The 21,709-nt window shown below is 40.8% G+C and overlaps 1 protein-coding gene across 3 annotated transcripts in view; it reads left to right on the top strand.

Moving 5' to 3' along the window:
* epb41l5 (erythrocyte membrane protein band 4.1 like 5) overlaps positions 1–21,709 on the top strand; it is a 72,564-nt gene that overhangs the window by 29,873 nt on the left and 20,982 nt on the right. For all 3 annotated transcript variants that reach the window (XM_063006622.1, XM_063006620.1, XM_063006621.1), the window contains exons 8-17: positions 1,710–1,830; positions 3,918–4,005; positions 4,164–4,252; positions 4,342–4,411; positions 6,742–6,911; positions 10,418–10,524; positions 10,610–10,628; positions 11,087–11,120; positions 12,671–12,783; positions 20,868–20,998. In XM_063006622.1, the coding sequence (XP_062862692.1) occupies positions 1,710–1,830; positions 3,918–4,005; positions 4,164–4,252; positions 4,342–4,411; positions 6,742–6,911; positions 10,418–10,524; positions 10,610–10,628; positions 11,087–11,120; positions 12,671–12,783; positions 20,868–20,998 (942 nt within the window). The remainder of the gene's footprint in view (positions 1–1,709; positions 1,831–3,917; positions 4,006–4,163; positions 4,253–4,341; positions 4,412–6,741; positions 6,912–10,417; positions 10,525–10,609; positions 10,629–11,086; positions 11,121–12,670; positions 12,784–20,867; positions 20,999–21,709) is intronic.

Below are 21,709 nucleotides of genomic sequence, written 5' to 3'. Positions count from 1 at the left end.
AAGTGGTACACAATTACTTTTTCCCACCACTGTGAGTTTAGCTGACCTTTCTTCTTTGGCTCTGGTTTTCTTTCACACTCTCCTGTTCTTTAGCTGCAAGTCAGTTTGTAGCCCTTTGGGTTAGTGCCAGATTGTTAACCTAGCTAGGAGAAAAGGGCCTCCTAATCCAGAGCCCAGCTCATACCGTGTTCACAAAGAAATCATCCAGCAGCCCCAAGGAAAATTCTACCTCTACAACATACTAAAACATAATAAATATTCCCTCCCTGAGGCCTGTAGTTGGTCACATTTGTAGCTTTAAATTACACATGGCACATTAACTGTACTGAGGGACGGTGGTCGATTAGTATCACTGCTGCTTTACAGTTATGACCTCTGCTATCTACTCTGATGATGGCTGATTGTTGGAGCGATACTATTCTCTGTGATACTTCACTGGCAGGTAAACAGATGCAGCCAGTGACTGCAGGTGTGTTGGAGGGGGCATGTCATAGTGTCTATAGTAGGGAATTAATAATTATACAAACCCCTTTTCCAGAAATGTTGGGATATTTTATAAAACAAAATACTATAAAGAATCTGTGATTTCTTAATTATTACTTTACTGGCTTGTTCTTTTGAGGCGCAGCACAGACTACAGAGAGATGATCACATGTGTAGAGAAGCACACTTTCTCATTGATTATGGAATCCCTAAATAGAAAAAATGCACTCAATACATACATTTTCGGCATTTAGCAGACGCTTTTATCCAAAGCGACTTACAGTATACAGTTTTTAAGCAATTGAGGGTTAAGGGCCTTGCTCAAGGGCCCAACAGTGGCAACCTGGTAGTGGTGGGGTTTGAACCGGCAACCTTCTGCTTACTAGTCCAGTACCTTAACCAGTAGGCTACATAAACTGCCCTACGTAAACACAACTGCCCTACATAAACACATGAACTTCTACTTTGTTTTAATTGTTGTAATTTTGCAAGTGCAATTTTGGTCTGTTCTTGCTTTATACAAAACTTCATCTGCTCAACAGTCTGTGCTGGTACACACACACACACACACACACACACACACACACACTCTAAGCACACACACTGTTTATGTGTCTGTGAGGCCACAAAATGGGTAACCCGTAATTCTTCTTTGCTCTTCAAACCTGAGCCTATGCTGAATCTTTCTTTTATAACCAATCATAGTTCCCTCACCCGTTATCAGTTTACTTGCTTATAGGGTAATGTTGTGCCTCAGTCCTAACTTTTGTTTGTTTGAGTTTGTTGCAGGCATTAAATTCTAAACATGTTTACAAATTACAATGAATTTGATTACTGAAAACACTGGACATCTTTTGTCAGTAAATTGAAGACACAAGGGGTCTCACAGATTCCGTTTTTATTGCTTTTTACAATATGTCCTTTTCTGTTTTGTAAATGTTAATGTGTCGACTAAAGATCATTAGAGCTGTAGGGCGAGTTGATATTAAACAGGGCGTCGCTTCATTTGCATTGCATTGTATTTGTTAATAATAAGTCAGAATAATGCAGTTATTACACTTTTTGCTATGCAAAAAGAACCCAAATTCTAATTGCAGTTATAATTAATAATTATAGTACTAATAATAGTAGTAATAAGGAAGCCACTGTAATGTCCCATTCTTCTTGAGCACACTCTGATTCACTGAGCACTCCATCATTAACTCTGAATCTCTTAACCTTTACAGCTGAGCTGGGTGACTGTGACCCCACAGAACACGCCCTTGACCTGGTGTCGGAGTTCCGCTTCATGCCCAGTCAGACAGAGGAGATGGAGTCGGCCATATATAATACCTGGAAAGAGTGCAGGTATTTGTGACACACTTCACCCTGTTCAAGAGTTCCACCCACTGCACACAACCATCAGGACTGATTGATGGATTTATAGGAGGAAATGAAAATGGAAAACAGACTAAGGAAGATGTGGATGTCAGATGTGGCCCATCTCACTGGAGTAGGCTTATGTAATTCCCATCTTTCTTGGAGGTTATTACAAAATAAGTTCAACATAAATGTTCATCTGTAAAATGCTGCTCACATGTCATACTTTGTCTCCTGCTTGATGTGCATAATTTCCTGTCTTTATTAGTATCACCCACTTAATACTAATAGGCTATGGCCAAAAGTATCTGGACACCTGACCATAAACTTGTTGAGCACTCCTTTCTAGCCTTTAGTTTGGAATGGCTTTTCTCAGGATGATCACAGGGCAGAGGAGTGATGCTGCTTTAACCTGTGTGCTAGAGGGCTATGTCTCAAACCACCCACTACAGTGGTACCTTAAAACTCAATGCATTTGGAGTTTTAAGGTATTTTTCCCCATAAGTATGTATGGGAAACCTGTTAATGTGTTCCATGGTCCCATGGAACTGCTTATATTTAGGCTAATGTAAAATAATGGGGTTGTTTTTGACACTTGTGCACTGGAAATATCACAAATATAATATAAAAACACTGAAATACAATTGAAAAAACAGTTAAATACAACAACCTGCACTTTACCTTTACTTATTTATTGTTTCCTTATGCTTCTTAATTGTGGAGATGCTTCATCTTGGAATACCGTATTCCATTCAGTGAAGGCACATTCACATGAGCAGTGGCACAATAGCTTTTGTGCTGACTGTGCCATTATTTAGTATGGAGTGTGCCGGTGCACAAAGCTTAACGTGACTTACCGTACTAAAACGGAAGTGGAATTTCATTAGTGGAGAGAACTTATGAGCAGTAATAATTAAGAGAGATTTTGTGTTTCGATGTCGTTCTTTTAATACATTAAGTCACTTTTACATTAATAATTAATAATTTAATACATTTTTTAACGATAAGCGTTTTAGACTCTCTGCGTCTTAGATTTAGCGTTTTAGATTTCTCAGAACCCTGAGCTATAATACAAGTTTAAAAGTGAAACTGAAGAAAAATCTAGCTAAACACAGATGTATGTGGACACTTTCAGAGTGAATTTGATGGTTATTCCACACAAATGCAGATTTGTCTCAAATGCTCGCTTTGATGACGTTTTACTTCAGCGCTCAAGCCGAGTGCTGAACACGGCGGCAGTCACACACATGTCGAGGTAAGGTAAACGTTGAGTTTAAGGGTACACATTTCTCAATGAAGGGCGTCAAATTTCAAAGATTTCGAGTTTAGGGGACATTGAGTTACAAGGTACCACTGTATGTGATTTACAATGTGCGCAAAACATTGGTGTAAATTACACTGTATTGGTGCTCTATATGTAGTCTAGAGTGCACTGTCCATACTTCTCTGTTTTATGAGCTATTGCATTATCTTGTTGCCTGTTTAAAAATATGTAGGTTTGCAACAAGTTTCAGTGGAGTGTGCACTTCTTGATGGATTGTTGCCAAGTAAGGTAAATAGGTAGCTAAGTACTTGAACACCTGAGTGTAGTTCTTGCTCCAGGGGAAACTTAGGTACCTCCCCAAAATGATTCAGCTACTGGAAAATCAGGTTGAAAGTAGCAGTTTCCATGTAAACATGTTCAAGTACAGTTCTCATTCTTTTGTGTGCATAAACAATTTATATGGTGCCAGGACGGTCATGGTGGCATCGAATGAAGCAGCTCAATTTGCTAGCCCTCCTCTGCGAAGACCTTAGTCTCCAGGTCTCCAGGTCTTTGCAGTGCTATAAGCTTTGCTGGATGAATTCAAACAACTGAACAGATTGTGGTTCTTTATGTTTGGAAAGCATGTTATAAGAAATCTGATGCTGTTTTCTGTCATGTTGGAGAAACCGTCTGCTAGTCTGCAGTCCTCTTCTTGACCTTGTAAAGAAAGGTTGTGCATACGACAGGAATCACAAGTGCAGTGGGGAGTTAAATAAACAGAGACATTTTATCTCATTTGTTTCATCTACTGTGTACTGCTGTCTTCTAGAGGTCAGATGCCTGCCCAGGCTGAGGTAAACTACCTAAACAAGGCCAAATGGCTGGAGATGTATGGGGTGGACATGCATATGGTCAAGGTAGGGGAAGAGTAAGCATGCACTTTCAACAGCACGCTCTGTTAAGTGTCCCACATGAATGTGGGTATTGAATTAAAATTCCAGAAAGTGTGTCTTGCATGTCTCAACTAAATCCATTGAAATCACACAACAGAAAAAAAATTTGTTTCTGCCTTTAGGCCAGAGACGGAAATGAGTACAGCTTGGGACTGACCCCCACTGGGGTCCTAGTGTTTGAGGGTGAAACCAAGATCGGACTGTTCTTTTGGTGAGATGAGTATTTTAATGTGAACAGTATGATTTAAATGGCTTTGTGTCTTTTTGGATGTAAACGTGTGTGTTTCTGGCCTCTCTCAGGCCCAAGATCACACGACTGGATTTTAAGAAGAACAAGCTGACACTGGTGGTGGTGGAGGACGACGAGCAGGTAACGCAGGGCGACTTTTTTTTCTATTTATTTATGCATGTTTTCCCATGTTTTTGGTGTTTAATAAAGTTGTGGTCAGGACTCTTGGCCACTCCACAGCAAACTTGTCCAACCAGAACAGAAAAGGGCCTATCCTAAACTGCCACACAGTTCACAGCATGTAACTGATTATACGTACAGTGGGGCCAAAAAGTATTTAGTCAGACACTGATTGTGCAAGTTCTCCTACTTAGAAAGATGAGAGAGGTCTGTAATTTTCATCATAGGTACACTTCAACTATGAAAAAAATCCAGGAAATCACATTGTAGGATTTTTAAAGAATTTATTTGTAAATTATGGTGGAAAATAAGTATTTGGTCAATAACAAACAAGCAAGATTTCTGGCTCTCACAGACCTGTAACTTCTTCTTTAAGAAGCTCTTCTGTCCTCCACTCGTTACCTGTATTAATGGCACCTGTTTGACCTCGTTATCTGTATAAAAGACACCTGTCCACAGCCTCAAACAGTCAGACTCCAAACTCAACCATGGCCAAGACCAAAGAGCTGTCGAAGGACACCAGGAAGAAAATTGTAGACCTGCACCAGGCTAGGAAGAGTGAATCTACAATAGGCAAGCAGGTTGGTGTGAATAAATCAACTGTGGGAGCAGTTGTAAGAAAATGGGATACATACAAGACCATTGATAATCTCCCTCGATCTGGGGCCCCACGCAAGATCTCATCCCGTGGGGTCAAAATGATCATGAGAACGGTGAGCAAAAATCCCAGAACTACACGGAGGGACCTGATGAATGACCTGCAGAGAGCTGGGACCAAAGTACAAAGGCTACCATCAGTAACACACTACGCCGAGAGGGACTCAAATCCTGCAGTGCCAGGCGTGTCCCCCTGCTTAAGCCAGTACATGTCCAGGCCCGTCTGATGTTTGCCAGAGAGCATATGGATGATCCAGAAGAGGATTGGGAGAATATCATGTGGTCAGATGAAACCAAAATGGAACTTTTTGGTAAAAACTCGACTCGTCGTGTTTGGAGGAAGAAGAATGCTGAGTTGCATCCTAAGAACACCATACCTACTGTGAAGCATGGAACGTGGCTGGGTCTTCCAGCATGACAATGATCCCAAACACACCGCTCGGGCAACGAAGGAGTGGCTCCGTAAAAAGCATTTCAAGGTCCTGGAGTGGCCTAGCCAGTCTCCAGACCTCAACCCCATAGATAATTTGTGGAGGGAGTTGAAAGTCTGTGTTGCCCAGCAACAGCCCCAAAACATCACTGCTCTAGAGGAGATCTGCATGGAGGAATGGGCCAAAATACCAGCTACAGTGTGTGCAAACTTGGTGAAGACTTACAGGAAACATTTGACCTCTGTCATTGCCAACAAAGGTTATGTTACAAAGTATTGAGTTGAACTTTTGTTATTGACCAAATACTTATTTTCCACCATAATTTACAAATAAATTCTTTAAAAATCCTACAATGTGATTTCCTGGATTTTTTTTCTCATTTTGTCTCTCATAGTTGAAGTGTACCTATGATGAAAATTACAGACCTCTCTCATCTTTCTAAGTAGGAGAACTTGCACAATCAATGGTTGACTAAATACATTTTGGCCCCACTGTATATGTAATTTATATTTGTGACTTATCATCCACGCCAAACCATCATACCAACGTTGCATGGCAAAAAATATTTATTTACCATCAACTCTCTCTACAGAACAGATGATTAATCCCTGCTGACCGTGTAGCCAAACCCAGTCCTTCACCCAGATTCATTTATTTTTCCTACACTTCTCGCGTGTGTTTTCGTGACAAAACGTAGTTTGGAAGACCAGATAGACTCGTCTGAGATTCCTCATGGTGATAGATTCCTCGTGTTATTGCTTATTGCCGATCAGTCGTCCAGTGTGAAAACCACAACGACTTAAAAGACTCCCGATCAAGTTGTGTATTGTGCACTGTACAGCGGTATGATGACTTGGAAAGTTGTTTAGTGTGAACTTAGCATAAGTTGCCTCTAGGTGTCGGTAAACATGTGAATTTGTAATGGTGGTGCTCTGATAAATTTGCATCCTGTTTAGTGTGTGGCACTGGATCCACTGCGACGCTGACCACTAAGACTATTATTTTATAACACATCCCCATTTTTGGAATGAGTTGCAGGCATTGTTTAGAGATTACTGAATATTTACAAAGTCCAATAAAATTAAGTAATTCACCTGCTGCCCCAACTTTTTGGATTTGGGTTTGTTCTTTCTGTTCATTTTTTCCTTTCATACCATTAAACAGAAGTTTAAATGTTCCTAAAATGTTTGGAATCTCTTACAGGGCAAAGAGCAGGAGCACACCTTTGTATTTCGTATGGACCACCCCAAGGCCTGTAAGCATTTATGGAAGTGTGCAGTGGAGCATCATGCTTTCTTCAGGCTGCGTGGCCCAGTCCAGAAAGGCTCCACCCGCTCTGGCTTCATTCGCATGGGTTCCCGCTTCAGATACAGGTACAAAAGCTTTCATCTTACCCTTCTTCTCCCAGCAACACCTGATTGTCCTAATGTGGTTTCTTTAGAAATCAAGACGAAAGGTTATAGATAATGAGACCTGCAGTACTTTGAAGTGAGAATAAGGATCAACATTCTACTCCAGCACCCCCACAATTCCTAATCTTATCTGAACCAAGTTCCCCACAAATAATCTGGTTTACTATTACATTTTTGGCATTTAGCAGACGCTTTTATCCTTTGACAGTATTTTGTCTAAGCATTTAATGGTTAAGGGCCTAGCTCAAGGGCCCAACAGTGGCAACCTGGCAGTGATGGGGCTTGAACCAGCAACCTTTCGATTACTAGTCCAGTACTTTAACCACTAGGCTACAACTGCCGGCACTGTAGAAAGGTGTAGAAACCAAATTTCCCACAAATAATCTGATGGTTTACATTTACATTTTCGACTTTTAGCTAGTCTCTCAAAGAGCAGTGTCACGTATCGAGAGTCATGTGCTGCTATCAGTGCAGACGCCTTGAGCATCCAGCAGAGGCTGCAAGGAACCTGTGTAACCTCACTACCCCCAGACACAGCTGATTAGGTCTGTCTATGTGCCCAGCCAGTCCACAGTACAGCTTAAATTTAGCATTCTAGGATTGTATTAGTTCAGGCTATTTTATTTGGAGTTCTTCTTACAGTCATAAACATTTCAGCTATGTGAAGGCAGTGCTTGAAGTAAGGAAAAAGTGCCAGTACTTCCCCTACTCACATGCCTGTGAATCATCTCAGATCAGTACATTATTAGTATTACATTCTGAGTTGATGTTAGTTAGTTGGTTAGTCACAGCAACATTTACTTGTCTTTTACTAGGCTTGTAGTTTAAACAGAACCAGGTGAGCATTACATAGTGCACCCTGAGTAATGCAGTTTATATAATCTCATGATCAGTCACTCACCCAGAATTTGATATGGAGAGGGGCAAAAAAAGTAAAGCATCAGTATGCAAAAAAAAAAAGTCAGGGTACAAAATGTAGAAGTAAGTAACGGCCTACTTTCAGTACTGTATGAGGGTAACAAGGTTTAACGTGTAAATGATCAAAGCAGTTAGCTAACACTTTGTGGAATGTGTAGACTTCACTACAATAGTAGCCAGTGGGGAAACGAGGACATTATAGTGGTGTCGGTGGTCAAAAACTGTTATGTAGACTAGGGGTGTGCTATATCGTATCGTTCACGATAATACCGGTATAATTTTCAAGCGATACAAAAAGTACCATGTCGGGATAAAAGCGATATTCTGCGTACTTTACGTAATGACGTCACACAGCTACGCAAATGGCGTACGTTCGTTACGTGGGTCATTTGGGTACAGTAACGAGTATGGCAGAACGCGGCTCTGCGGTGGAGGAGCTCGTTCCAAAAACTCCAAATCCACCATAAATTAATCTTTGGCAACCCAAACCCGCCGGCAACTTTTTTGCGGAAGTATTTCTGCACGCAGGTTTACACAGCAGTGGCGGAGCCAGACAATTTCCATAGGGGTGGCCAGACTGAGACCATTGCTCACACAGGGGTGGCACAGAAACTGATACCTTTTTTTATGTGGTCACTCACTCATTTACCTATACAGGCAGTAAGTGCCATGTAGAATTACATCACGAAGAATAATAAGCTTTTTTTCTCTCTTCATTTTCCCTGACAAGTGAAAAACCAGAATATAGCCTATAACCTTAACATTATGAGGAAGAATTTCAAAGCTATTCCTTTGCAATACATTATCATTTGGCTGCCAACTTGTGTGTAATGATGAGACTCATTTGAACCCCAGAACATGCTAGTGTGAATGCATGGAAAACAAATTTAAATTTTCTTTCAACAATATGATACAGACTGACCAACACTATTAAGCCAAATCAGCATTGAAAATAGTCTTTACTTTTAACAGCCTTCCACAATGCTGGAGCTTCTTAAAACGGAATATATTCTTTTAAATAGAAGTGTTATTTAACTGCTATTAAATTGTTTTCAAACAAAATCCGCCCAATTAGGCGGATAACCGCCCAATCTGGCAACACTGGAACGCGCAGTACTAGTAGCACTATGTAGTACTGCTTCTGTAATTGTGTTGGTGGTTGACCTTTATGTCGTGTATTACTGCACGGTTTTGGGGGAGAACTACTTCTTTGAGGTGCGCTGTTGAATTGCGTCCCTGTGAGAACACCTGCGTGCAGAAATGCTTCCGCAAAAAAAGTTGCCGGCAAAGCGGTGATGGGGGGGCCGGAGGGGTGGCCGAAGATTCATTTATGGTGGCCATGGCCACCACTGGCCACCCCCTGGCTCCGCCCCTGTTACACAGGGACGCAATTCAACCGAGCACCTCCACCAACCAGTGCAGGAATACTCTCAACAATAATGTCAACCACCAACACAGATGTAGTACTACTATTACTTAGTACTAATACTACTGTACTTAGTAGTAATTGTGGCGCGCTACGAGTAAAGGCCCACCGGGCTCTGCGCGTACCAGTGTTGCCAGGTTGGGCGGTTATCCGCCAAACAATTTAATAGCAGTTAACTAACACTTCTATTTAAAAGAAAATATTCCGTTTTAAAAAGCTCCAGCATTGTAGAAGGCTATTAAAAGTAAAGTCAATTTTCAATGCTCATTTGGCTTAATAGTGTTGGTCAGTCTGTATCATATTGTTAAAAGAAAATTAAAATGTGTTTTCCATGCATTCACACTGGCATGTTCTGGGGTTCAACTGAGTGTCATAATTACACACAAGTTAGCAGCCAAATGATCAAGTATTGCAAAGGAATATCTTTGAAATTCTTTCTCATAATGTTAAGGTTATAGGCTATATTTTCTTTTGTTTTTTTTTACTTGTCAGTGAAAATAGAGAAAAAAAGTTTATTATTAGTATGCAGGTATTCGTGATGTAATTCTACATGGCACTCACTGCCTGTATAGGTAAATAAATGAGTGACCACATAAAAAAAAGTATCAGTTTCTGTGCGACCCCTGTGTGAGCAATGGTCTCAGTCTGGCCACCCCTATGAAAATCGTCTGACTTCGCCATTACATTATGTTACATTATTTTTACTGGAAAGACAAAATAAAGAAAAGTGTGTGTAATTCTTACATACTTCCTACATTTTTTTACAATGTGTTAACTTATATTAATTCTAAATAAAACCTGAACATTATATATTTTTTGCAATAGCGTTTTCTCGAAATAAATAAAATATTTTTCAGTGTTTTGTTATATCGCCAAAAATATCGTTATCGCAAAAATAACCTGAAATATCGTGATATTATTTTAGGGCCATATCGCCCACCCCTAATGTAGACACTGTGTTGGCTTATTTCCCAAAGTTCAACAAAACATGAAATCTAAGCAGGACTGTCTAAACGTTTGCATTTGCTTGTGTATTTTACATCATTTTATGTCATTCTATCTAGCAGCCAGTGTCAGGCTTTGTTTTGTGCAAGCGCCTAATTCAGTTATTGTTTTTTTGTAGTGGGAAGACAGAGTACCAGACCACGAAAGCTAACAAAGCTCGGCGTTCCACCACGTTTGAGAGACGGCCCAGTCGTCGCTACTCCAGAAGAACCATGCAGAGCAGAGGTAAAACTGAGATCCAGACCAGAATATGTTTTAAAGATCTGTGAAGTTCTTTTAAAGATCTAACGGTTATTCTTTTTCTCTACAGCTCCACTAAAATCCCCAGAGTAAGAGGCTCCTGTTCTGCTTCACAACATTGCCTTCATGATTGGAGACTTTTCAGCTAAATTACTCCATTTGTGTTTGTGTCTCTGTGTGTGTGTCTGTGTTTGTGTCTGTGTCTGTGTTTGTGTCTGCATGTGTGTGTCTGCGTGTGTGTCTGCGTGTTTGTGTCTGTTCGGGGGTTGAGTTGGGGGTACTGGGAAATCGTTAAGACAGATATTATGTTTATATGGAGACCTCCTGTTTCCCTTCATATTCTTATCAAATTTCAGGAGCTTTTAGGTTTCTCAGGTCAGTGCATGTTCCTGTGTGCAGGCAGGTCAACTCAGAAATTAATAATTACTCCTACTGACTAAGTCCATATGAATGACCTATTATATAAGGTGTCCACATACTTTTGGGAACATATGAAGTAATCAGTCATGTGATATATACTGAGTTACGCTCTTCTATTTCTTTCCAGGAATAATGGAGTATGTTCTAGTGAAGAGACGCAGGTATAAACACTCACTTTGTCTAACTAATGATGATGATGATGATGATAATAATAATAATAATAATAATAAAATAATAATAATAAAAATGGTGAAAATAATAATATTACTAATAATAATGATGGTTATAATAGTAATAATACAATTGATAATACTAATTGTAAAAACTGTGGACCAGAGCAGGATTAAGAGGATAGGACTGGAAAAAAGTTGGGTTTTAAGAATTTGAAAGACCTGACTGTCATCTAAGTTTTATGGGAGTGAGTTCCAGAGTTTGGTAGCCTTAAGTGGAATGGACAACAGGCCATGGCTTGATGATTTTTAGGGATGGAGTCATTCATATAAGTAATATAAGAACCAAGAGTATTTAATTATGTTGAACGTGAGCTGTTATATGTATCAAGAGTTTTATTTGGGTTCTCGGGTAGCACAGCAGCCTAATGCCAAGTTCACACTATACGACTTTACGACTTTTAACTTGTTCAGATCACTGTACAGTTCACACTACACAACTGGATCTCTTGTAATCGGAAATCTTCGTTGATTTTTTCACACTACACGATTAATCAGCGATACGGGGTCACACACTACACAATCTACCATCAGGAGGAATCGCAGACAAGTCAGTCTGGTCTCCCAAACTACGTTTTGTCACAAAAACACATGCAAGAGGTGACGAAGGGGTTTATTGATATCGTGTCCAAAAATGCACGTCAACAATAAGCGAGCGATCAAAGTTGTTTGTTCGCTTATGTGTAGCGTAAAAGCAAGTAGGAAAAATAAATAAATCTGGGTAAAGGACTGGGTTTTGATACGCGGCCAGCAAGGATTAATCGTCTGTTCTGTTCTGCAGTGAGCGTTGGAAGTAAAATATTTTTTGCAATGCAACGTTGGTATTATGGTTTGGCGTGGACGATAAGTCACAAACACTATAAAGCTTGTGTGTGCCGATGTATTCTAATAGAAACTACATATGCCTCTGTTCCACACATTTACAACTCCTCCCCAGGGTTTCCCTTCTGTATTTTGCGTTCATAACAGTTACAACCTGCTCGCAACACCTTCAACACTACATGATTTTGAGTCACCGACTGGTCCAGATATTTAGCATGCTAGATATTTTTCTTGAGTCTGTGAGCGATCGGCGAGCCGCTCGTATCGAGTCGTTGAACAGTTCACACATAATGATTGAGAGCCGATTTCTGAGCCCTGAGCGAACGCCGAGTTGCTTCCGAGCTGCCACATCTAGCGAGGACCAGTCGGCGAGCAAAATTCATGGCAAAAGTCGAGTAGTGGTGGGGTTGGGTGTCATATGAAGCATAGCATAGCTCTGGATAGTTCTGGATCAGTTTTGTGTGTAGAAGTCAAAAGGTTCTCAGTGTTCTGTCATGCTTGTTTAAACTTTACCTGATAGAAATGCAGATTTTCTGGCTAAAGTTCATGCAAAAGTTGCTCAAAATGTACTAAACGTTTGAATTCATATTCCCAATTGAAGTTCCAACTGGCTTTATGTTGCGATGAGCATCACCCTGTGCTTCTCTCTCCTTGTACAGTTCCAGCCTGCATGGGCTGTAGGCCCTGCACTCATCAGTCCGCCCGCAGGTCAGGCCACTGTGAGCATCGAAGCTTTCCCTAGGGGTCCTGGTGGCAGTCAAGCAGAGAAGAGGTAAGTCCTGCAGTCCATGCATTGTTGCTTGGCTTGGCTGGATTCAGGTGGTGCCGTAATGTGTGTGTGTGTGTATGAGTATGAGAGGCTGTGTTTTGGTGGTAATGGTGCTTGTCATGGTGCTGCTTCTCAGGCTGTTTGGGAGAGGGTCGCTGTGTGTGTTCCTGGAATATTGAGGGAGGAATTTGATTGGACTGTTTTTGAACATCCTGGTATCTTCTTTTTTTACCTTTATTGTTTGTCCTAGTCTGATGTTCTGAAAGCAAAGGCCATGTTCATAAAGTGAGGTATGTATCTTTGGTTCCGAAGCCTTGTATGCATCTGCTGCAACCAATCAATTGTTGATGGGCTTTTCTGAGCAGCATGGCACTCTCCATGTGCTTGCAAATCAGTTTCATAATCAGACCTGGTAGACGTGGTTAGTTCAAAGGTGTGTGATTTGCTTTGCTTCTCTTTCTGCTGTCTTTTGAAAACCTTGGGCTCTTTCTGATCGAAGTTCTCCTTGTTCTTGGTTTTTGATCCCATCTGATCTTTAACTGTGAGGGCTTGATATGTAGCTGGATGGCAAAAGCTAACAGTACAGTACTGAAGTTCCAGTACAAGCAATTGTATATCCATAGGTTATGCCACTTAAGATGTTGCAGAAGCCATGACTTCATTAAAAAGAGTTGCAGGACAACCCGAAAAGCAACAGGAACAAGAGTTACAAGACATTTAACAAACAACACGACACCTACCGCTTGGGGTGACGCCTCTGTCGTACAAAAAAATCTCATTTTTACAAAAATGCCCCTGATTTACCACCTTCCAATCTCCTATCTTCGAAAACCTCCAAAATCCTGTCCTACTTAGACCACCAGCATGATGTCCTGACCCTGTAGAAGCCAGCTGGAGAGTCTTCTGTCTGTCTTTTGAGGAAGTTGCCATTCCTTTAAGACAGGACTGGGCCATTTGGCAACCTTTTAATTAAATAGTGTTGCAGGACAACCCGAAAACAACAGGAACAACAATTACAAGACATTTAACAAACAACTGAGATCATTTTTAAATTTAGACATAGCATGTTCCTAATTAATCTGGCATTTTCTGCTTTTTGCATGACACCATCCACTTGGGGCGACGCCTCTGTCGTACGACAGATCTCATTTTTACAAACATGCCCCTGATTCACTACATTACATTCTCCAATCTTCTAAAACCTCCAAAATCCTCTCCTACTCAGACCACCGGCATGATGTCCTGACCCTTAAGAGGTGTTCAGATACTTTTTTTATTTTACTTTAAACCAACATATCATGATTGAAATTTGCATAGATTTTTCTGCAACATAAACACAAGATTATAAAACCCAAAGATGGGATGTGGCATTGAACTGAACACTGGTCCTATTTACCATCAAAAACTTCAGGCAAAAAGCCTTCAGAGATAAGCTGCTTAGGATCCAGTGTGGCAGAGATTCATGTCAGGTCATTAGATTAATGGCATGTTCTGAAGAGAGTGCTTTTTCTCGGGTTCTTTCTGATCTTCCACTCTCAGATTCATTCTGCTTTCTTATCTGTTTTTACTCTCCTCCCTCTCATTTCTACCAGCATTCTCCTGACTCGCCAACATTCCAGTCTTCTCCTTTTACTTCCAAAATTCCCTCCTACTCAGACCACCAGCATAATGTCTTGGCCTTGACCCATCTCTCCTAGCTCTGCCTTTCTTTCCCAGACCCCGCCTCTGCCCCACCCATTTCAGCCAACGGTGTGTGTTGGGAGTAAGGGCATGCTGTGTGACTGTCTGGAATTATACTGCCTGAGCTTCAGGTCCACTGTGCCTTCAATAAACCACAGAGACTCCACACGTCTTTCACTCTCCGACTGATACTAACCAGACCGTCTGTGATAACCAGAGCAGCTGATTTCCAGAAGCCAGCTGGAGAGTCTTCTGTCTGCCTACTGAGGAAGTTGCCATTCCTTTAAGACAGGACTGGGCCATGTGGCAACCTCGTCTTTTCCTTACAACATGCTGAATGTTTTCTGAGTGTCTTCAGGGATTCACTTTGTACTATAAAACCAACCATTAGATGTAAAAAGACATATTTTTAGTTCTTAGTGGGGCTGTAACTAACAATCCTTTTAGTAATCACTTTATTTATCATCTGCCCCTCCCCTATTTCTCCAGATTTAGTCACAATTGCACATTGCACATCCCCTTCCAATACGTATACATCCACTGACAGCTTCTTTTCACCAGACGTTCCTGGATCTTTACAGACAGTATAATTCCATACAAAGAAAAACATTTTTTCTCCTTGCCCGTGCCCATATCTTGGCCAGACAGACAGTAGGAGTCACTGTTGCAGCATCAAGGAGGTGGATACCCATCTGCCATTCTTCTGTTTGAGACGACCTACTGGCTCTGAAGTGAACTGATCATATTAAGGTTTAAACTGTGTTAGACTACTGTTCCACCAGAATAACCATTTTGGTTTCATGCTTTACCACTGCTTTATCCTGGTCAGGGTTGCAGTGTGTCTAGTTTCTTTGGAATCACTTGGCAAAATGCAGGAACACACCCCAGACAAGACTCTAATCCATCGTGTGGTATTAAGCCTGGATCCCAGAAGTAGTGGGCTATCGTAATCTATTGCTGCTCCACCCTAGTTTATTAGGTCACTGCACCACCCAAGCACTGAAATGTGCTGGATATTAACCATAAAAAATGAGACTCAGAACTCAGTGCTTCTAATCATTAGGACAAATCATAAGTGTGTAAAAGCTATTATTATTGTACCCTATGTAGGGAACAGAAGTAGGCTGTAAGTATTTTTTTAAACAGCATTTTCAAGTTGTGTGTTACTGTAAATAAATTATGAGGTTAAATTTTTTGCATGGTCTTATAAAAAACTATATATATATATATATATATATATATACACACCGATGAGGCATAACATTATGACCACCTTCCTAATATTGTGTTGGTCTTCCTTTTGCTGCCAAAACAACTCTGACCCGTCGAGGCATGTTCTCCACTAGACCCCCTGAAGGTGTGCTGTGGTATCTGGCACCAAGATGTTGGATGCAGTAGATCCTTTAACTCCTGTAAGTTGTGAGGTGGGGCCTCCATGGATCGGACTTGTTTGTCCAGCACATCCCACAGATGCTCGATTGGATTGAGATCTGGGGAATTTGGAGGCCAAGTCAACACCTCAAACTCATTGTTGTGCTCCTTAAACCCCTGAACCATTTTTGCTTTGTGGCAGGGAGCATTATCCTGCTGAATGAGGCCACAGCCATCAGGGAATACAGTTTCCATGAACTAGTGTACATGGTCTGCAACAATGCTTAGGTAGGTGTCAAAGTAACATCCACATGGATGGCAGGACCCAAGGTTTCCCAGCACAACATTGCCCAAAGCATCACACTGCCTCCGGTGCCATGTGTTCCCCAGGTAAGCAACGCACATGCACCCGGCCATCCACGTGATGTAAAAGAAAATGTGATTCATCAGACCAGGCCACCTTCCTCCATTGCTCAGCTGCTCATGTGCCCATTGTTGGCACATTTGGCGGTGGACAGGGGTCAACATGGACACCCTGACTGGTCTGCAGCTATGCAGCCGCATACGCAACAAACTGTGATGCACTGTGTGTTCTGACACCTTTCTATCAGAACCAGCATTAACTTCTTCAGCAATCTGAGCTACAGTAGCTCGTCTGTTGGATCGGACCACACAGGCCAGCCTTCGCTCCCCACGGGCATCAATGAGCCTTCCTTCTGTTTTTTCCCTGGGCCACTTTTAATAGATACTGACCACTGCAGACTGGGAACACCCCACAAGAGCTGCAGTTTCGGAGATGCTCTGACCCAGTCGTGCAGCCATCACAATTTGGCTTTTGTCAAACTCTCTCAAATTCTTACGCTGTCCCATTTTTCCTGCTTCTAACACATCAACTTTGAGGATAAAATGTTCACTTGCTGCCTAATATATCCCACCCACTAACAGGTGCCGTGATGAAGAGATAATCAGTGTTATTCACTTCACCTGTCAGTGGTCATAATGTTATGCCTGGTCGGTGTATAGTGTACTGGGGAAACAATTTTTCTGTGATCATAATATGGATTGTGATAAAATCTGTTGACCATTAGTTTTATTCATTTTGTGGATTTGTTGTTGCAGCCCTGCTGTTCAGTAATTTTAGACATCTGTGTATCTCTAGTTACATCAGAGCAGCATAAACACAAATATTTGTTCTGTAACCTTGTTCTAATTTGATCTAAATTATGATTACCTGTATGTTACATTCACCAATCTGTCAGTGAAGACTGTGTTAATGTGTAAAGTTTTTAGTAAAACTGTGACTAAGGTTATTCAGCTCCGCTTGAACACATTTGCTGATTGAAAACAAGAAATATTTGAAGTATATTCCGTGAACATCTATCAGCTCTATAGTTGCATAGTTTTGGTGTATTAGTCCAGTGTAAGTGTGTTAAGTTAAATAATCCCATCTACCTATATGATCATTTGAAGCAGGCATAATCAGCAAGACCTTTCCATGGACTGCCATGAATTGGCATCTTGTCTAGGTGTGTTACTACATTGCACCCAGTAACACAGTTCGGATGTAAAACTGGATTTTGGGACCTGGAAATGTCACATCCTGCCACACGTCTGCCTCACACTTGTGGTTAGGTTTGTGATTGCATAGTTTGTTAAGCAGAATGTAGAGAGCTAGAGCTTACTGGTACCACATGAGGAGGTCAATATGTTCTAAGAAGGTTAAAAGATTTGTAAGTTTGTTATGAAAGAAGCCTAAACCTGACTTATTTAGAATGGGTAAGAAAACTGAGAAGACACCCCTGTCTGAAATCTGTTCTGATCTTCTAGTGTGGTCTTGATATCAGAGCATCAGTGTGAGCACCTGTAACCTGACGATAATTTGTGTTCAGATCACAAATGATTTATTTATTAAAATTGAATCTGATCTCTGCCTTTGTTTCAGATTGATTTCTAGCCTTCTTGTTGTTTAAGTGTTTCTGCTGCTTTGGGTCATAAATTTTTATTTGAAATGATATTTCAGTATCGGTATCCTTAAAGACATACATGTGAGTATTCATCCATGTTTCCTCCTGCATATCAGTGAATAAATGAATGATGAAAGGACTGAATGAATTATTGAATGAATATTTAATGAAAGAAGAAAATTGAAGCAAGGAATGAGTGAATGAATAAATGAGTAAATGAATGATGGAATGAATGAATGTGTAAATGAATAAAAAATGAAGAATGGAATGAGTGAAGGAATAAATAAATGAATAAAGGAATGGAGGTAGAAGGAAATAAATGAATGAGCAAATGGATGAATGGGGGGAATGCACAAATGAATGCTTTGTGTGTTATATTTGTGATTGTGTTTGGTCTCTTCAAGCAGCAAAAACAGATTTATAGTTTGCATGTTATTATTGAGGAACTTTGAGTGAGTGAGTGAGTGAGTGAGTGAGTGTGTGTGTGTGTGTGTGTGTGTGTGTGTGTGTGTGTGTGTGTGTGTGTGTGTGTGTGTGTGTGTGTGTGTGTGTGTGGGGTGTGTGAGAGAGAGCTCTTTTATTAAACTCGAGTCTGGATGAATGTGTGTGATCAAACTGACTTCTGCCGTTGTTCCATCAAGTTCACTCTGGTTATGTTGGTCGAGGTAAGGTTATTGAGAGGCCTAATCAGAGCTCTTTGTTAAGCAAATTAGTCCACACCTAAAGATGAATGCTTGCTGTGGACCACAGGTAAGTAAGATCTGTTACAAACCCCCTTTTTATGTTAATTCTCTTAATTTTTTATTTAACTGACAAACGTAGAAAATATTTCCAATGTTTTCAGTGATCAACAAACTGTATTTTATAAATATTAACAAATGGAGAATCTGATGCCTGCAACACACTCAAAACTTTTGTACAGGGACTTGTGTAGTGCTGTTTTATTAGCATTCCTATTTATGAGACAATTATAAACAATTACTCTTCCACTGCTGGGGACCCAGATCGCGCTCGAGTAGGGTATATTTGCCTCTGATACGTGCGCAGTCCATTGACCCCTTGTTATTTGCCCATACTTTGGTGGATTTGCTCATGAGGCCAGTCTCACGCATGAAGAGTCATGCACTGATTCCCGCATTCCTTCCAGGCACCTTGGACTACTAACCAGGGTCCTTACATAACATCGAAGATCCGACCCCATTTTTTTAATTTGGTGTTTTTTTATCCAGCAGCAGGGCAAGGTTTTTTAAACCCTTTACCAAAAAAAACAAGGGTTGCAGAGAAAACTAATAGTAATTAAACTTGTACGAAAATGCCCCCATGGTGAGACCAGTTAGTTTGTTTATTAGTTAGTTTATTAAGATTTTAACGTCATGTTTTACACTTTGGTTACATTCATGACAGAAACGGTAGTTACTTGTTACACAAGATTCATTAGTTCACAAGTTTATATTGAACACAGTCATGGACTATTTTGTATCTCCAATTCACCTCACTTGCATGTCTTTGGACTGTGGGAGGAAACCTGAGCACCCGGAGGAAACCCACACAGACACGTGGAGAACATGCAAACTCATGGGGATAGAACCCAGGACCTTCCTGCTGTGAGATGACAGTGCTACCCACTTAGCCACCGTGCCACGCGAGACCAGATAGAGTAAGATGTTTGTGTTGCCTGGGTCATGTAAAAAAAAATCACAGAGAAAATGTGGGTTGCTTGAAAAAAAGTTTAAAAAACACTGTGCTAGAAGGTTCCCAGCCAATCGGTAGCAGAGCTGACATTCAAACTCAGAATTCAAAATCCCAGCACTGGTGTGCTAGCGGAATATCTCATTATGCCACCTGGGCACCTTCTGAATATAATTGATGTACGGCTTTTGCTTTGTGTAATAGAGCTTCAGATTGCATTTCTTGATGCAGCCATGGAATTAGTTAAGTGACAATAGTTTTCTGAAGTAGTCCTGAGCCCATGTGGCTAGATTTATCATATTAGTATGAATGTCTCTACTGCAATACCGTCTGAGGGCTTGAAGGTCATGCCCATTCAACAGTAATTTCAGTACCTACCTTAATTGTGTTCTTGCATTGATAAATATTTATTAACTAGGAAGTATTGACTGGAAGTTCTTTTATGAAGTTTGGTGAGCCATGACCCATCGTTGTTTGCAAAGACTGAGCCTTTGGTGGATCCTCTTTTTACACCCAATCATGATTCCCTCACCTTTTAGTAATTTACCTGTGGAATGTTTCAAAATGGTATCATTTAAATATTATGTTTACTCGCTCACTCTTAATGTTTACTCTCTCACTCTTAACTTCTCACTCTTAATGTGCCTCTGTCCCAACATTTTTTGAGCGTATCGCATGTATTACATTCTAAATGTGTATTTACAAAATGCCATCATCACTGAAAACTGTGGTATATAACTTTTTTGTCAGTTGAATAAAGATTTAAGAAAATTAACTAATTACACAATCTACTTTTTATTGCATGTTACCTAACGTCCCAACTTTGCTAGAGTTTGTACTTGACACACTGATTTCTGAGCTATGCTAAATGGTGAAAAGTATGTGGACACCCCTCCTAATTATTGAGTACAGGAAATTTAGCCAACAGGTTTATCAGTTACAGACTTCAAACCTTGTGACAGTTTGGTAAATACATTATAAGCATTATGTCCCACTGTGAAAAACAGATCTATACAGACATGATTTGGTTTAGTAAATTTAATATAAAGAAACTCCAGTGGCCTGCACAGAGCCCTGACCTCAGGTCAATTAAAAACGTTTGGGATTATTTGGAATCCTGATTGCAAGTCAGGCTTTTTCATCCAACATTGTTCTCTGACTCAAAAGGTATTTTGACTGATTGGGCACCCCAAAATCTTCTAGAAAACCCTCCAAGTAGAGTGAAGGCTGTTACAGCCACAACGAGGAAGGAGGCAGCTTCATCTCAATGCACCTCTCTTTGGAATTGGATGTCCAGAAAGCTCCTGATTGGGTGTCCATGTACTTATTGTGTATGCAGGTATCAGTCTGATTCTCATATATCTTATGCATCTACTTATCCAGTAAGACTGGTGTGGCAGACCTGCTGGAGACCTGCATTGATGAGATCATCCTCACGCCTGTTTCCATGGTGACGGTAGGATTGTCTGAAGAGGCCACCTGCAGTACAGTCGCAGAGGGCCTGACTCTCACAGGTGAGTCTCGCAGCTTTACAAGCTTTACCTTTTTTTGCATGCTCTCCTGTTTTCTCTATACTTCTGGTACATAGGAGGACCAAGGAGAGCTGCACACTTCGCTAGCAGTTAGGGCACATTCAGATGAGAAGTGGCAAATGGAGTTTGGGGTTGCTGCTTAGCTTGTTATCACTGTTTCTCAGCACCCTGAGCTGAACAATGCAAGTTTAAAAGTGAAACACAATGAGGAAAAATGCAGTTAAACTTAGATACATTTAAATGCTTTCAGAGTGGATTTGTTGGTGATTCCACACAAATGAATATTCATGTCTTGGTACAGTAATTTTATTTCATTTTCATAATTTACCACGCTTTTGTCTTGGTCAAGTACCTGGCGTTAACACACCCCAGACAGGATACCAATCTGTCGCGGGGCCTTAACCATCACCACTTCTCAGGCACAGCCAATCATGTCTGTATGTAGACGCCTGATTGGCCAATAGCACCACTGGGGATTCAAATCCTGGAACCCAGTGGTAGCACCATCCTCGTGCCCTTTTATGAAATCGATCAAATACAAAAAATTACTTTTGACTTTCCTGTTCCAGCATGACTGTGCACAAAGTAAGGTCCATAAATATATGGTTTGATGAGGTTGATGTAGAGGAACTCCAGTGGCCAGCACAGAGACCTGACCTTAAGCCTTACTGCCAACTGCTGAATAATGAGCAT

Source organism: Trichomycterus rosablanca, chromosome 12, assembly GCF_030014385.1.
Source record: "Trichomycterus rosablanca isolate fTriRos1 chromosome 12, fTriRos1.hap1, whole genome shotgun sequence".
Lineage (NCBI taxonomy): Eukaryota > Metazoa > Chordata > Actinopteri > Siluriformes > Trichomycteridae > Trichomycterus > Trichomycterus rosablanca.
Note: the sequence above shows the minus strand (reverse complement) of the source record. Positions and strands in the feature narration are given on the sequence as shown.